The 16,953-nt window shown below is 36.3% G+C and overlaps 2 protein-coding genes across 2 annotated transcripts in view; one reads left to right on the forward strand and one right to left on the reverse strand.

Moving 5' to 3' along the window:
* SH3PX1 (sorting nexin 33-like protein SH3PX1) overlaps positions 1-7,553 on the reverse strand; it is a gene marked incomplete at its 3' end in the record, with an annotated part of 294,611 nt that extends 287,058 nt beyond the window's left edge. The window contains exon 1 of the mRNA XM_090380950.1: positions 7,536-7,553. Coding sequence (XP_090237076.1) covers positions 7,536-7,553 — 18 coding nt within the window. The remainder of the gene's footprint in view (positions 1-7,535) is intronic.
* A 266-nt stretch (positions 7,554-7,819) lies between these two features.
* asf1 (histone chaperone asf1) overlaps positions 7,820-16,953 on the forward strand; it is a 55,815-nt gene continuing 46,681 nt past the window's right edge. Inside the window, exons 1-2 of the mRNA XM_090381302.1 lie at positions 7,820-8,362; positions 12,373-12,488. Of these exons, the coding sequence (XP_090237428.1) occupies positions 8,254-8,362; positions 12,373-12,488 (225 nt within the window). The 5' untranslated portion in view covers positions 7,820-8,253. The remainder of the gene's footprint in view (positions 8,363-12,372; positions 12,489-16,953) is intronic.

Raw genomic sequence — 16,953 nt, forward strand, 5'->3', positions numbered from 1 at the left:
CTTTCTCGAACAAATGGAATCTACACATTTGTCCGACGTGCTTTTTTCAGTTTAAATTCAATAATTTAAACTGAACAATCGGCAAAACGGCATCCTTATGAAGAAAGACTTCTGAAGACTTTCTTCATCCTTATGAAGAAAGCTGCTTTGGCTATAATGCGCCTAATATGGGTTGTAGAGTTTGGAAACTAGACACCTTAGAGGTGTCTAGTTTCCAAACTCGGTAATATGAATCCTTTCGGTAATATGAATCCTTAGAGGATTCATATTACCGAAACTAGACACCTTAGAGGTGTCTAGTTTCGGTAATATGAATGAGGACGAAATTTTCAAGATTATAAACGATGCTAGAACTAGGGGACATAAATTCAAGTTACGGGGGGGGGGGGAAATGTTTAGATTGACTGCAGGAAGTTTTATTTTAGCCAGTGAGTTATAAATTACTGGAATAAGTTGCCTTCATGGGTGGTAGAGGCTGACAGTTTGGGGAAATTCAAAGGCCATCTGGATTGTACCTGCGGGTCAGGGAAGCACATAGGATAATAGGTTTAATTTCCTTTTCTTTTATTAATTATTATTATTTATATTTTTTTAACATTGTTTTATTCGTCTTTTCTTTTTTTTTTTGGCTGGTGCAGCATAAACCATAGGCTTTCTTGCACCATGCGGCCATTACTAATACTAATTTCTCATCCACTTTGCTCTCAGTTATTACAAAATCACTTATCTCACTGTTAGAGTTTGATAAACTTCTGGCATTGCACTCCTTGAATAAGTCCTCATGTGTGAATGTAGATGCAAAATACTCATTTGGTTCATCAGCTACTTGAGCAGGATCATCAATAGTCGAAACATGTTAAGTGGACCAATCTGATTCATCTCCTCCTTTCTAGAGTTTACATACTTAAAGAACTGCTTGCTGTTTTTCTTTGCATCCTTTGCCAAAGATTTCTCATAATCTGCCTAACCTCCTTTGTGACTTGATTACAGATTAGCTTATCTGCCATAGGCTTCTGTGTCGCCTGATAATTTGTATGCATTGCATTCATTTTTCTTTTCCGCCACGAACCTCATTAATTCATCCGATGTCAATTTAGGTCTGAACCTTTGAACAGTATTTTTTAGTTGGTATGAAAAGCATCGTAGCTTCCAAGATTAATTCCGTGAATGATACCATTTAGAATTTGCTGTTGGTAACATCACCAACTGGTCTGACTGAATAGAATTTAAAAAATCTCTCAGAGATTAAAAAACCACTGCAGCCACCTTTATGAAAGCAAAAACCCCTCCCTTTATCCTTGATGGTAGTTACATCTTTAAGTAAATCCCACATCAGTACACTGTGATCACTGTCACCTAGTGGTTTCTTCATCTGCAAACTCTTAATGTATGAATAATCACATCAAGGGTATTGCTCCCTCTGGTTGCCCTTTGAACATGCTGCTGTAGAAAACAATCATCCAATAAATCCACAAAAGCCTTACTAGTGTGTTAGTGAACAACCCACAATTTCCAGTCAATATCTGGAAAGTTAAAATTCTGCATTACAAGACATTCTGATTTACTGCCCATTCTATTTCACTGCACAACTGTTCATTGTACTCATCAGTCCTATAACATACTCCTACTCTTATTTTCCCTTTCCAGTGTTTATGTCACATCAAACAGATTCAACATTGCACTCTCCACCCGTGTCAACTGGATGCACTTCCCTAGATGTTATGTGTGTCTTAACTAACAGCAGAGCCCTCCTCCCTTCCTACCCTGTCTGTACACATTGTACTCCCCAAATTCCATTTCTGCACTGCTTACATCTGTGTGACACCATGTGTCTGATATCACAACAATAACTGCCTTTGATGTCTTGATCAGCACTTCAAATTCATCAATTTTATTTACTATACTTCTAACATTAGTGTACATGCACTTGTTCTTACTCTTAGTTGCCCTAACACAGTGTACATATTTACTTGTTCCATGATGACTCCCAGCAGCTCGTGAAGTCCCCAGCAACTTGCTCTCTAGGCTGCTGCTCATTACAATAGAAACAGTGCAAGAATCACTTTGCCTCTGCCTGCAGCTACCGTTATTCTTTTAGTCTGTGTATCCCTCCCCCAATCTAGCAGTTTTCCGAATCACCTAACGCTGCCTCAATAGCATCAGCAAATATTCTTGCACCCTTTCTATTTAAGTGCATCCCAGCCATGTAGAAGCAGTCTCTACAGTTAGCAAGCACAGACCACATTGAAAAAATTTGTACCCCATGAGCCTTGCACAGTCTCTCCAGTGCTGAAGTGATTGACAAGGCTCTCATCATATACTCCCACCTATCATGTCTGGGCAGAATTGTAGACACTTTCAAATTTAACCCAAACTCGCGACTTTTTTTCTGCATTGATAATGAGGGATTATGCGGATTGGTCACAACTACAGTGGCAATACTTTTGTGGATTTATTGAATAACTGTTTTCTACAGCAGCATGTTCGAGAGGCAAACAGAGGGAGTAATACTCTGGATCTGATTATCAGTAGTGATTCTTCATGCATTAAGAGTCTGCAGATAAAAGGAACCAATTGGTGGCAGTGATCACAGTGTGCTGATGTGGGATTTATTCAAAGATGTAACTACCGTCAGAGTTTTTGATTTTGTAAAGGAGACTATGTTGGTCTGAGACAGTTTTAAAGTCTAAACAGTTGGACCAACTGATGATGTTACCAATGACAAATTCTAAATGGGAAGCATTCAAGGAAGTAATCTTGAAAGCTACTAGACTTTTTGTCCCAAGTTAGAAATAGCTGCTTGAACAAGTACAGAGAAGGGCAATGAGATTGGTGAATGGAACAAAGGGTTGCTCTTACAAAGAAAGATTTAAGTTCTGCAAATTGCAGTGTCTAGAGCCTAGGCACCTGTGTGGTGATCTGATTGAGATGTATAAAGCCTTGAATGGTTTGAGCAAGTTCAGTGCTGGTGGGATTCTTCCAGTTGTCGAGATTACTTGCCTGAGAGGGCAAAAATTCAAATGGAGGAAAGAGTTGTAGAATAGATGTGCGGAAATTTGCATTTAGTCAGCGGGTGGTTGATTGCTGGAATAAACTTCCAAGTGTCATTGACAGCTTAAATAAATTCAAGGCAGAACTAGACAAACATTTGGAGTTAATAGATTGGTGAAATGGGAAGGTTTTTTTTTTTTCTTGCATCATATACCTCTACTAATGTTAATGCTAATAACGGTTTGAAGTTTGTTCCAGCAATCAACCACCCACTGGCTAAAAGTAATCTTCTGTACATCTATACTGCAACCATCCTTCCTCAATTTCAATTTATGTCCCTTCATGCATAGTCTGAGCAAGTAGAAGAATCCCATGAGCATTGAGCTTGCTCAATCTATTCAAAGCCTTAAACATCTCAAATAGATTACCTCGCAAGGCAATAGCAATTGAAGTTTGACATTGACAAATGCAAAGTATATGGGTAGCAAAAATCCCAGATTAATGCACCAACTTTGTGGTTCTACACTTAGGATAGTGGAGAATGAAAAACATTACAGAGTAATTCTAGTCAGACATGAAGTTCTCTGAGCAGTGCAGACAAGCCATGGGTTTCGTCATTGATGTACAAGAATTTTTTTAGTAGGGATATGGAGGTGATTATCCTGCTGTATAAAGTAATGAGACATTCTGAGTACTGCATGCAGGTCTGAAAGTCTCATTTGCAGGATGTGAATCTGTTGGAGCTGGTGAAGAGAAGTGTGCAACAAGATTTGTGCAACGAACAAAAGGTTGCATTTACCAGGAAAGGCTTGAATTCTGCAAACTACAACACCTGATAATAACTAGACATCTATGAGATCTGGTTGATGTGTCTAAAGCATTGAATGGACTGGGTAAGCCCAATGATAACAGAATCATTCTTCTTTCTCTGACTACATATAAAGGAGCATAAATTCAAATTGAAGAAGGATGGTTGCAGTATAGATGTGCAGAAATTACCAGCAGGTAGTTGATTGTTGAACAACCTTCAATGAGGTGTTGTAGAAGTAAGTAGTTTGAATAAATTTAAGGCAAAACTAAACAACCTGTTAGAAAGAATCAACCGAAAGAGCAAGCTGGCTTTAGGATAGGATTCTCAACAATGGATCACCTTCACGTAATATCACAGCTAATGGAGAAAGCAAATGAAATTATGCCTGGCATTTGACTCCATACAACATAAGGCAATGCTTCGGGCACTGGAAAGACAAGGCATAGATGTCCCATCTATTATGATTTTGAAAATATATGAGAATGCTACCTCCTTTATTAGACAGTAGGAAATTAAGAAAATCATGAAAGGAGCTCGACAAGGAGACAATATCTCTGAAGCTGTTTACTGCTGCCCTTGAGGAAGCTTTCAGAAGATTAGACTGGTCGCAGAAAGGAGTCAATGTGAATGGAGAGTATACTTAAACCATTTACGATTTGCACATGACATTGTGATCCTAAGTCACGATCCCAAAGAATTAGAGGAAAATCTTAATTAGTTATGCACAGTTAGTAAGGATTTTGGACTAAAGATGAATATGGCTAAAACAAAAGTAATTTCGGATTCTTATCAAAACTAAAGAACTAAAATGGTCTTGGGCAGGACACATAGCTCGAAGACATGATGACAGATGGACTAAGAAAATAACAAAATGGTACGCAAGAGGAGCTAGAAGAAACCAGAAAGACAACGGCGGAGATGGATAAATGAAATTCATGAGTTTGTGGGTAGTAAATGGATGGCCATTGCGCAAAACAGAAGGAACTGGAAAGTTGCTGGAGAGGCCTTCATCCTGCAGTGGATTGAAAAGGGCTGTGATGATGATAGAAGGAATGGACAGATGATATGGAAAGTGTTGGTTTTTTTTTTTTTTTTGCTAATGTCATACAAGCTTGCTTTCTTACTAATACTAAAATACAACTACTGAGTAATACTTTAAAAATTCACACCCTCTCTTCATTTTTATGTTTTGTCCTGAAACAAACAAAGCTGCATATCAATTATTCAACCGCTTTTTGTTCCTTAAAGATATGCCACAAAAAGTGTAAAAAAATAAAGTATGGAAAGTATTGCCCTAAGTTCTTTTACCAAGTCCACATCGCCCCCCCCCACAAAAAAATTCTCTTCCTAGTCAAGGCTAAATTATTAATATCTTCAAGATATATTAAAAAAATTCAAAATATATAAAAAATAATATATTCAAGGCTAAAGTTTAAAAAAAAGCAAAGTGTATGCAGTATGTAAAAGTAAAATATCCACACTAATGGCAATTGATTAAAAAGGTGTCAGTATATGCTATCTGCTAAAAAAAAAAAAAAAAAAAAAAACCTAAGGTGAAAATAATACCCTCTATTACATCCCCAAATGTATTACTGCACTTTCTGATTTCATAACAAGCACAACAATTATCCTTGTCAGTTTCCCTTCTGTCAGTTCTCTCCATTACAGCCCTGAATATTACTGCACTTTTTGACTTTGTAACAAGAACAACAATTATCCTTGTAAAAGATTTCCTGTCAGGTGTTTCAATTGCATACTTTTAATAATCCAATTTCAGCTAGCAATATATAAAAAAAAAAAAAAAAAAAAAATCTGATCTTCTGTGCCTCACCAATCAATCAGGTCTCACCCACTCCACAGGGAGAAGGAGCTTCTTCTCCCTGAGAAAAGGAAGAAGGGCAAATACACCATACATTAGTAGTAGTCAAAAAAAAAAAAAAAAAAACAATCACCCACCTGATCTGTCTATGCCCTCTAATAAATGTCTTAAATATTTGTTATGACAATTCAAGTTTATTGTTGGTATGACAGTTCAGGTTCATTTTGTTTTAAGTATGTTACAGTATAGTAGTAGTGGCATGTGATGCAAGAAAGCAAGTGTATGAGCTTATGAAGCATCAGGCAAAAAAAAAAAAAAAAGTCACACCATTCCCTCCAAATGCCTGTCCAGTTCCTCCTTAAATTTATTTAACCTATCAATTTCCACAACGACAGATGGAAGTTTGTTCCAGCAATTAACCACACGCTGGCTAAAGGCAAATTTCCGCACATCTATTCTACATCTGTCTTTTCTTAATTTGAATTTATGCCCCCTTAGGTTCGTAATCTGAACAAGTGGAAGGATCCCACCAGAATTCAGCATGCTCAACCCATTCAAGGCCTTATACACCTCAATCAGATCACTGCGCAAGTGCCTAGTCTCCAGCCACTGCAATTTGCAGAACTTAAGCCTTTCTTGGTAAGAGGATCTTTTCATTCACCTCACCAATACACACTCAAGCAAATCTACATCCTTCCTAAAATGAGGCCTCCAGACCTGTACACAGTACTCAAGGCGTGGCCTGACCATTGCCTTATACAGAGGGACAATCACCTCCTTTTCCCTGCTAGCAAAATTCCTATATATCATTGAAAAAACCTCATGACCTGCCCTGGCAGCCTGTCTGCATTGCTCAGAAAACTTCAGTATTTCTATAAACAACATACATCTGGTAAATAGTGAACAATGTTTTTTTTAGAAATATTAACCTTCATGTTTTGCTGCCAAGCAGAGAGCCACAGCTACATATTCCTGTGGCTAGAAAAAATATGGGTACCTAGCAACCCCATAAAAAAATATTAAAAAAAAATACTAAACTGAATAAATAAATACTACAAAATGCATCACCTCGCTCATTTTATGATATTTCAAAGTTAAAAATATAATAATAAGTAAATAAATAGATATATTATTTGTACATCGAACATTTTTTTTGCGCTGATGGTTTTGATGCCATCAGGTCAATTTCTTGACTTGTCCCGAGTACGAACACATTTTATCATGTCTCTCAATGTATTTGATAAGGTAAAAAATCAATTAAGAAATCCCTTTTGGCAATTGTGTTATAAATATCGGCAGTGAAAATCGGCTTACATTAAAAAATAATAATTTTTGTTGCACTTAATGGCATTATTGCCTTGGGATGGTGGGAGGAAATTAGGTTATTTGAAGCCACGTCATAAGTTTCTAAACTGGTGGAAAACAACAGTTTTTATGGCAGTTCAGTTCCATTTTTACTGGTTTATTTTTCGGCATTACACAATATTTATACAGGCAACAGAAAGTGTCCAGCGCAAAGTGGGTGTGTTTTCCATAAATTGGACATCTGTAGTGAATTTGAAGTTGAAAACTCACTAATACTAGCAAACTTTTTAAAAGTCTTTTTGCGTTGTAAGACTGATGCACAAGAATGAATGGTAAAAAGAACGAACCTGCCCATTGTATTAATTAAGATAGCTTGACAATTTAAAGCACGCACTCGCCAGCTGGCAAAACTGACACTAGATACTACTTAGTTGATGTGGTACCTCCCTTTCTCTCCCTAAGTAACTAGTCATGTGGTTTTCAAAGAAAAAAAAAACCAAACAAACAATATTCTCAATGTTTCGATACAACTTAATATGTCTTAAAGCTTGTATATATGTCAACAATTACCACTGGAAACTACACATTTCTCGAAAAAAAATATCATACCTGAACGCCTTCCGCCATGTTGTTATGAGTAATCTGATAAGAAAGAACGGTCATCTGCAAATAAATCATGAACGTATAGCATCCCTATCTAAAACTATTATAGTTGTTTAATATAAGCGAAATTGCTTAACTAAGACTTATTTTTTAACATAAATTTATTTATGTCACTTCTTTAGCATCAAAGTATATACAGTACATATTTTTTTCCTACACTTGCCAGGTGGCGTTACCGTTGTATATATGCACGTTCATTAGATGAAATTACGAACTCCCGCCAAATGTTTGTGACTGCTTAGTTGTATTTGACTTGTAGGTTCGTTCGAGTTTTTATGGTTTTACACTTATTCTGCTTATAGTCAATAAAAGAAACAAGGGTTGTTTGTACTGTGGTACCTTTAATACGAGTCGGCAATTTTATTTTACAGCAATAAAAAAAAAGAAGAAAAAGTGGAGGTTTACTTTTGCAAAAGCGGGTCAAATCATGGGAAATCTGTATGCGTGATATTCAGCATTGTCGAGTTTCAAGAAAATTAAGTATCGATTATAAGTTTCGATAGTTCTGATTTTAAATAACCATCTGAACCGGAAGTTTTAATGCACTGTTCATATTTGTTAAGAATAAAAGATAAGTTCTGTTTCGCTGGAAGCCTCGAAAAAATTTGTACGTCACGTTCTGAAATTAGGACGAAAAAGTACACTAACCCGAGAAAAGTTTTAAATGGCAAAAGTCCATGTATGCAACGTCGTTGTTTTAGATAATCCATCACCATTTTTTAACCCTTTCCAGTTTGAAATAACATTCGAATGCATCGAAGACCTTAAGGAAGGTAAGCATTGTTAGTGTGTAATAATAACTTTTTACAGTCTTGCTCATAAATTTTACTGTTTTGGACAAGAGTGAGAGAAGGTTGTGTTATATTTACGAAGTAGCGGTTTCGACTTCTACGTGATTAGCCAAGACGTTTGCACTGTCATCTTCCATCAAAAGTAACCAGCACTTTGGTCAGTTAGCTAATCCATTTTACAAAGCTGTTAAATTCATCACATGTACAGTAGTCACCAATAACAGAAATCCCTGCTTTTATTGACCCTTACATTTAGTATACTTATAATGTGAAGGACCAAGTTATTTAGGAACGATCTTAAAAATCCAGCTCCCTATATTTCTATAAAATTAGATGGCAAGTTTTCGCCTTTGGCTAGAAGAAAATTATCATATATTGTCTGCAGCCATTCTTTCTTGATTATCTTGTAGTTAGTGCCACATAAAGGTGATATATCTCCCCCGCCCCCCATTATTTAGTATTATTGGCACATTGATGCAGGGAATCAACCTTTTGCAGAATCAGCCAAAAAAAATTTGTTTAATTTTATTTAGTATTATTGGCACATCGATGCAGGGAAACAACCTTTTGCAGAATCAGCCAAAAAATTTGTTTGTCCATTCTAATAATAATTGTTCAATCTTTCAAGTTATTCAAACTTCTTACCTCCACAATAGGAGGTTGGAAAAGTTTACTTTTTTGTTTACTCAGATCTTTCAAAGATCCAAAAAATGCTTAAATTTTTTGTAACCCACAAAACAACCCCCCCCCCCCCAACACCCTCCACACATCATTCTTGAAATGGGTTCTCCATTGGCAGAATGACAAAATATAAATCTTGAAACCAAGTCTGTTAATATGTGCAATCCAACATGAACTTCATGTTGGATTGCACATATTGTTTCAGCATTTACATGAAAATTAATATATTACGAAAAGAAAGGAAAAACACTATTCACATAAGTAAATTTTAGCTTATTGATATATTTGCTTCTATTTTTAGGATTTTATTTCATATTGTGTCAAAAAAAAAAATCATAAAACATTCTAATTTATAGCTGTTTCTTGTTTGGGTTTGTTTTGTATCTCTGTAACAAACATTTAAGTTCAAAGTATATCCAGTATTTTCCTTTCTGTTTTTTTTTAAGTAATTTAAGGAAATACATGGAAAATTTATAAATAAATTTTAAACTTATGTAAAGTGGCTGAGACTGGAAGAGTTAACAAATTTGTTAAGACTATGTACATATTATTAATAATTTAATGGAGAACCCATTAATAATTCCACTTTTTTGTGGCTGTACATCCAATGTCATTAATAAACAGTAAGGGACCAAAAGTAATCCCTGCACAACTTCACTGATCACATTAGTCAGTGAAGAGCAGTAGCCATTAACAACCATGTCTGTTTATCCATTGTGGTAACTTCCTCCCTAATATAACTTTGCTCTAATTATATAAAAATCATATAAAAGTTCTTATACTTTCATCGTCATTAACAAATATAAGAAACTAAGAATGTACTGAAGCCTGTAAGAGTATCTTTTATCCACCATACCTTCACACACCAGTCACTTTGCTCCAACTTATACAAAAATCATACATTGGGACTGTTTAAAATGGCTTGTGCAGATATTCCTGGATTTGTTGCTTTTTATGTCCATAACCAATTAGAATGAGACCACTATTCATGTCTTGTTTATACAATGTATGATCGAAAATGTCACATTCATAATTTCTTCAGTTGTTGTTGTGACCATTCAAGGAGGACTTAGGAGCAGGGACTATATCAGGGTGAGCTAAATCTGGTTAGTATAGTGGATGGGGGTGACACAGAATTAAAAAAATTTTTATCACTTGTAGTTTTCATAGTACGACTGCTGATAATATCAGTACAAGTTAAGATGATTTCATTACAAAACACGTGAGAATTACACCTAGTCACAATTGCAGTTTAAACACACTATACTTGATACACATAGTTAAAATAATGCATTATTATTATTAAATAATACAGCTTTGTCTAACTTTTTTACAGACAAAATATAATCTTGAAACCAAGTCTGTTTTCCAATTTAGTTTATTCTCTTCACAACTGACTAGTTATTTCTTAGAATAAATCTCACGTGGACATGCAGTGATCAGTGCCACCTAAAGGTTCCTTAACTTGAAGATTCTTGATGCATAATGATTTACTAATGCAGTGATTCCACTGCATTAGTAAATCAATTAAAACCGATTTATTACTGCACTTCTAGAAGTAAATCAGATAAGATAAGTTTACTTATGTAAACTCTAGAAGGAAGGGGATGAATCAGATTGGTCCACTTGATGTTCATGGTTTGACTGTTGTTGATCATGCTCAGATAGCTGACAAAACTGAATGAGTATTTTTCATCTACATTCATGCACAACGAATTCTGTAAGGAAGGGGAAAGACAGATTTACCAAACTCTGACAGGAGCTAAATTATCTTGTAATAATGGAAAGCAAAGTGCAGGAGAAATTGTTAAAGTTAAACAAAAAAGGCACCTGGGGCAGATGGAATCTATCCAGTTAATTTGAAGGAGGCAGCAAGGGACGTAAGCAAACCCTTAGTCATAATTATGAGAGCATCCTTAGATTCAGGGGAGGTCCCTGTGGACTGGAGATATGCAAATGTATTCCCAATTCACAAAGGGGGTTCAAAGTGTGACACAAATAATTAATGATCTGTCAGTTTAACTTCTGTTCCGGGTAAAATAATGGAGTCACTGGTTAAAGAATTGATGCAGGATTACCTAGACAAGATTGCAGTAATAGTTCAGATACAGCATGGGTTTAAGGGGAAGTCTTGTCTCAATTTGATTGGAATTACAATGTGGTCACAAAGGAACTGGATGTAAAAATTAATTTTGATATCATATACTTGGATTTCAGGAACGCTTTTAATACTGTTGCACTGGAAGACTGCTGTACAAATTGGAGCGGTATGCCATTAAGGGCAAGTTGCTGCGATGGATAAAGGGATAGTTGAGTTGGATACAGCAGAGAGTGGTAATAAATGGACAATACTGTACATGGACTAATGTTGTTAGTGGAGTACCCCAGGGTGTGGTGCTGGGCCTGTTGTTTTGTGTATTTATTAATGATATCCATGAGGGCTTAATGTCCAAGTTTGCAGATGATACAAAAGGTGACAGGGTTGTTAATTATAGTAAAGCAGTATGCTACTGCAACAGGATCTAGAAAAGCTAGGTAGATGTGCTGACAACTTCTCAGCACATCTACCTAGCTATATATATATAATGTAAAATTGATGGTTAATATTTTAAAATTGCAAAAAATTGAGCTCTTAAGGCTAGTGAGGCTATTATTGTTAATAGTTGATGATCATTTTAAAATTAAGAGTAGACAAATTTTTGGATACATAAAGAGACAAAGATAACTCTTTCCAAATTGAGAATATCTACCTAATCAAGGGCTGTTACTACACGGACGGGAACTTGCAAATCCGGATCTCCTGAGCAACAACTGTATTTTCTACGATCATATTCTATTTGCTATCCTTCCCCTTAAATCTTTTGAACACTGAGCTATTAGTGCAATACGAGGGCAGAAGTGTTTATTGCTGTCCTAAGTACTTGCCTAACTTCATCTCCCACTAGCTGTATAGCCAGACATGGAATATGGGTGGAAACTACCCACACTTTGAAATGTCAATACAATATATATATATATATATATATATATATATTTTTTTTTTTTTTTTAATTTGAGCTTCAAGAACATATAGCCACTATCATTAAAATGAATCTGTTGATTTAAAGGGTCTGCTGTTTTAATTGTTTTACAATTGCCTTAAAAAAAATAATTATAAATGATTAATTGAATTGACAACTTTTAATCATCCAGGGTTCTGCCTTAAGTTCAGCATTTGTACTGATTGTAGTAATATAGAATTTTATTTTTATTATATATTATTTATTTTATTTATTTATTATTATTATTTTTATTTTTATTTTTTTTTTCAGATCTTGAATGGAAAATAATTTATGTTGGCTCTGCTGAAAGTGAGGATTATGATCAAATTTTGGACACTGTATATGTTGGGCCTGTTCCAGAGGGCAGGCATATGTTTGTATTTCAAGTAAGTGCTTACTCTCACATGGCTGCAAGTGTTTTTTTTTTTTTTATTACTAATGACCTTCCCATAAATTTTAATATTAAAAAAATATATTAATAAATCACTTGTTGCTGTCAATGCCACACGTGTGAAATACTGTTAAGAAATGCTCTTACAGATGTGTGTGCGCGACTCATTTTTATCTACTCTTATGAATTAGAAGGGATCAAAATGATTCCCCTTGTCTATCTCACTGTTGTAACATTTTTCTGCTACTTTAAAAAAAAAATGTAGAACTTTAAATGCAGATTTTTAAAAAATTCTCATTCGCCCTCAGGTGTTCTGGTCTCTGTTACACAATGGAATGTAAATATTCTATATTTTTAGTGCAGTGTTATAGTATGTTTGGTTTTGTATTGACACTAAATAAATGCACACTACTCCTTGTAATACAGAATCTACATGTGTCAAATAAGCCAAAAAAAAATTAAGACAATTTGAAATAATTATAAAACTAATAGCAATTACCATTTTTACACATTGATAGGTAATTCCTGGGTATAACTTCCATGTGCAGGCACACTTTAGGTGACCACCCAGATATATGAACCAACGTAAGCAGGGCTCATGGTGTGATGCCCACATCACATGGAGATGCCACCCCTCTGTGTTACCATGCAATACTAAATGGTAGATGACTCATCAACAGGTGTAATTCCACCACTTTGCTTATTGGAGGCTTGAAGTGGTGGTACCCATGTTAAGTCTCCAGAGCTAAGTTCCGGTTAACCTTTCCCCATCTCTTCCATCATGCAGTATAACTGGTGACTTTTGAGGTTATGATGAACATTGTGGCGAGATTCAATCTTCCTTACATTTTGAGGGTACAGCTCTAAAACGGTGTTCGCAGGCCAGCCGCTAGTTAGTACACTGGAATGAACCTATTGGTAACTCTTTAGGAGGCTTCCGGATCAGCTATCTTGCTACCTCTGCTCTGTCAGATGGTGACTGGAGGTAGTTCGAGTAGAGTGTATGGGGGGGGGGGCATTGTTGAGGCCACATTTTGTCAAGGATCTGGATGTATTCTTACCGTGTGTACTTCATATAGCATTCCCCCCACACACACTTTTTTCTTACTATTGAATACACCATGAATTGTCAAACTAATAGAGTTAACCTTATCTGCAAAAAGATCTAAGCCTCCCAAACACTTCCTAGTTCATTTCACAAATATACATGGTCTCAATTCTAATCTCAACGATGTCGATTTCCACTTGCAGTCTGCCAAACCCCATGTACTTTTTCTGACCGAATCTCAGTTATCAGTTGATTCAACTGCTGCTCATCTCAGTTGCCCAGATTATTTGCTGTATGATTCCTCTCGATTCAAAGGTGGTACTTGTGCATATGTCCGTTCCAATATTACATGTCAGAGACATGGTAATTTGGAATCTCCTCTTTTCGATCTTCTCTGGCTTAAAATCTCTCTTCCACATTGTGTCAAATTCATCTGTTGTCTCTACTGTTCTTCCAACTCCACTAATCATTTGGAGCTCTTTGACTTTCTCTCTTTGCAACTTGACTTTCTCCAGTCCAACTTTCCTAACAGTGAGGTAATTTTCCTTGGTGATTTTAATGTTCACAACTCCAGCTGGCTTCCATTTTCTAGTCACACCGACCCAGCTGGTCAAGATGCTGAGGCTTTTACAATTACTAATGAACTTGCACAGATTATTCATTTATCTACAAGAATACCAGACAATCCTAACCATACAGCCAACACGCTTGATCTTTTTCTCACAAACAACCCTTCTGAGTACAAGGTTGGAGTGGTCCATTAGGCACCTCAGATCAGAACTTGGTGATTGTTCTCCAATGGAGCCTTAATCTCATGGCTATTCCAAACCTAGTGTTGTTTGGCATTACAAGAATGCAAAATGGGATGACCTGTTAGATTTCTTTTCCTTGGTCGGATTCTGATGTCAACATTTGCTCAGATCGTGTCAGTGAAATTATTCTTGTAAGAATAATTTCACTGACTTTATTCCTTTATTCCACACTCCACTTTAAAATCTTGTCCTTTATCTAAATCTTGGTTTTCCAATAAATGCTAAGGCTGTTCAAGAGAAGAACGTTGCATATTGTGATTGGCCTGTTTCCAATTCTTCAATTTCATTTTCTGCCTACACCAAAGCTCGCAACAATTGTAAAGCAGTTATTAATCAGTCCAAATTAGAGTTTGAACAGGGTAAGAGTAGAAAACTTACTTCTTGCCCTAATGGTAGCCAAGCATTCTGGTCTCTTGCCAAAGCTATTGGCCACTTTTGCCCATCTGCTCCCACCTCTGTCAAAACCAGATGGTTCTGTTGTCACTATAGCAGCGATTTTTATCCTTCAGTCAAGGATAAAGCTGACCTTCTAGCATCCCATTTTTCTTCCAACTCGTGTATTAATGATCTTGGTAAAAACACCTCCCACCATTCCCACCGTGCTCCATTCAATGCCTCCTCTGATCTTCCGTCAAAAGGATGACGGAAGGATTTTGACAAATCTTGATGCTAAGAAAGCACCAGGTCCTGATGGTATTTCTCCACTTGTTCTCAAAGCCTGTGCTCCTGAACTTACTCCTATTCTTTGCCGCCTTTTTTTACTTTTTTATTCCAAAGGTGTTTCTCCTTCTGCTTGTAAATTTGCTCATATCCAGCCAGTTCCTGAAAAGGGTGACAAATCCCTCCCATCCAATTATTGTCCCATTGCAATTACTTCTCTTTCTAAAGTAATGGAGAAATCAATTAACTGCCAACTCTTAAACTACCTTGAAACCTTCCGTCTGATCAATGATCGCCAGTATGGATTTCGTCAGTGTCGATCCACTGGTGATATTCTGGTTTGTTTGTCCATTTATGGACAAATTCAATGGAAAAGTTTGAAACACAAGCAGTTGCTCTTGACATCTCAAAGGCTTTTGATGATTATGTTTGGCATAAAGGTCTTCTAAACAAGCTTCCATCTTGTGGTTTGTCAATTGTTTTTTGTAATTGGTTATCGAGTTTTCTCTCTGATCATTCACTGAAGGCGATGGTAGATGGCTCTCTGTCTTCTAACTTCTCCACTAATGCTGTTGTACCCCGAGGTTCAGTTCTTTCCCCCACTCTTTACCTCTTGTATATTAATGACCTTCTTCCATTGACTGGAAACCCTATCCATAGTTTTGCCGATGATTGCACATTGCATTCCACTTTCCATTTTAAGAAACCTTGCCCTGCTCAATCAGCTTCAACTTCTCGAATATCTGGTACCAATTCCTTAAATGCCGAACTCCAGGTAATTCTCCAGTAGGGCAAAGATAACTTAGTTGATTTCAATCCTTCTAAAACTCAGTCTTGAAGAATCCGCAAAAAGGATTCTTCTGCTCCTATGCTTATCTTTGGTGACTCTCCGATTTCTAGGCAAGTTGATATCTCTTTTGGGGATTACCCTGACTTCTAATCTTTCTTGGCACAAGCACATTACAAATATTGCTTCCTCTGCAGCTAAAAAACTTGGTTTTCTCTTTTGCTCTTGGCGTTACTTTTCTTCCAGACAGCTGTTCACTCTGTACAAATCGCAAATCCACCCTACCATGGAATATTGTTCCCACATCTGGACAGTGTAGCCAAAACCTCTCTCAGGCTTCCAGATTTTCATTTTGAAGAGGGCAGTTAGGTTAATTAATGACTCCTCTCTAACAGTCTCTCCACTTGCTGTCTCATAGATGTACTGTTTCTGCTGCATGCCTATCTACAGATACTTCCATGGGCACTTCTGAATTGGCTTCTATAATTCCCGTTCTCTCTTTCAAAACAGTCCGAACATGTGCTGCCATTTGCTGTCCAACTTCAAACTCACAGAACCAACTTTTCATCTTTCTCATTTATTCATTCAGCTGCCGTTTTCTGGAACAACCTTCCTTCATACATATTTGCTGAAGATTACCGTCTACAGAAGTTCAAGTCTAATGTCAACAAATATATTCTTTCGTCTTCTCAACCTAAGCATGGTACTAAGTACTATAAGTTCTAATACCTCTCGTGTTTGGAGTTTTCATAAAAAAAAATCATCTGTAGCTTACTGCTTCTGCACATTATACGAATATTATGAAAGCTCTGAAAGCCTTATAGATACTATAATCTATAGCAGCGATTTTCAACCGGTGTGGTGCAAAGTGTCCGCATGTGTGCCGGGGAGTTTGGGTGAAGGTAGAAAAAAATTGGGAATAAAAAAAAATCATAGAGGTAAATTTTAGAAGTAATGTATTTTTCATGAAAGACCATTACGGATGAAAACAATAGTTTAATAAAAAAATTTAAAAATAAAAAAAAAAACGTTTTATAGCAAAATTTCAAAAACTTCCGTCCGTGTTGTTCCGGATTCCAAAATAACTGCAATGTACTTTTACCATCCCACCTTTCACCATTGTCAGTCTTCAGTCAGCTGTTATTCGCATCAT

This window comes from Mastigoproctus giganteus, chromosome 9, assembly GCF_048544385.1.
Source record: "Mastigoproctus giganteus isolate SK-2022 chromosome 9, ASM4854438v1, whole genome shotgun sequence".
In the NCBI taxonomy this organism is placed as follows: domain Eukaryota; kingdom Metazoa; phylum Arthropoda; class Arachnida; order Uropygi; family Thelyphonidae; genus Mastigoproctus; species Mastigoproctus giganteus.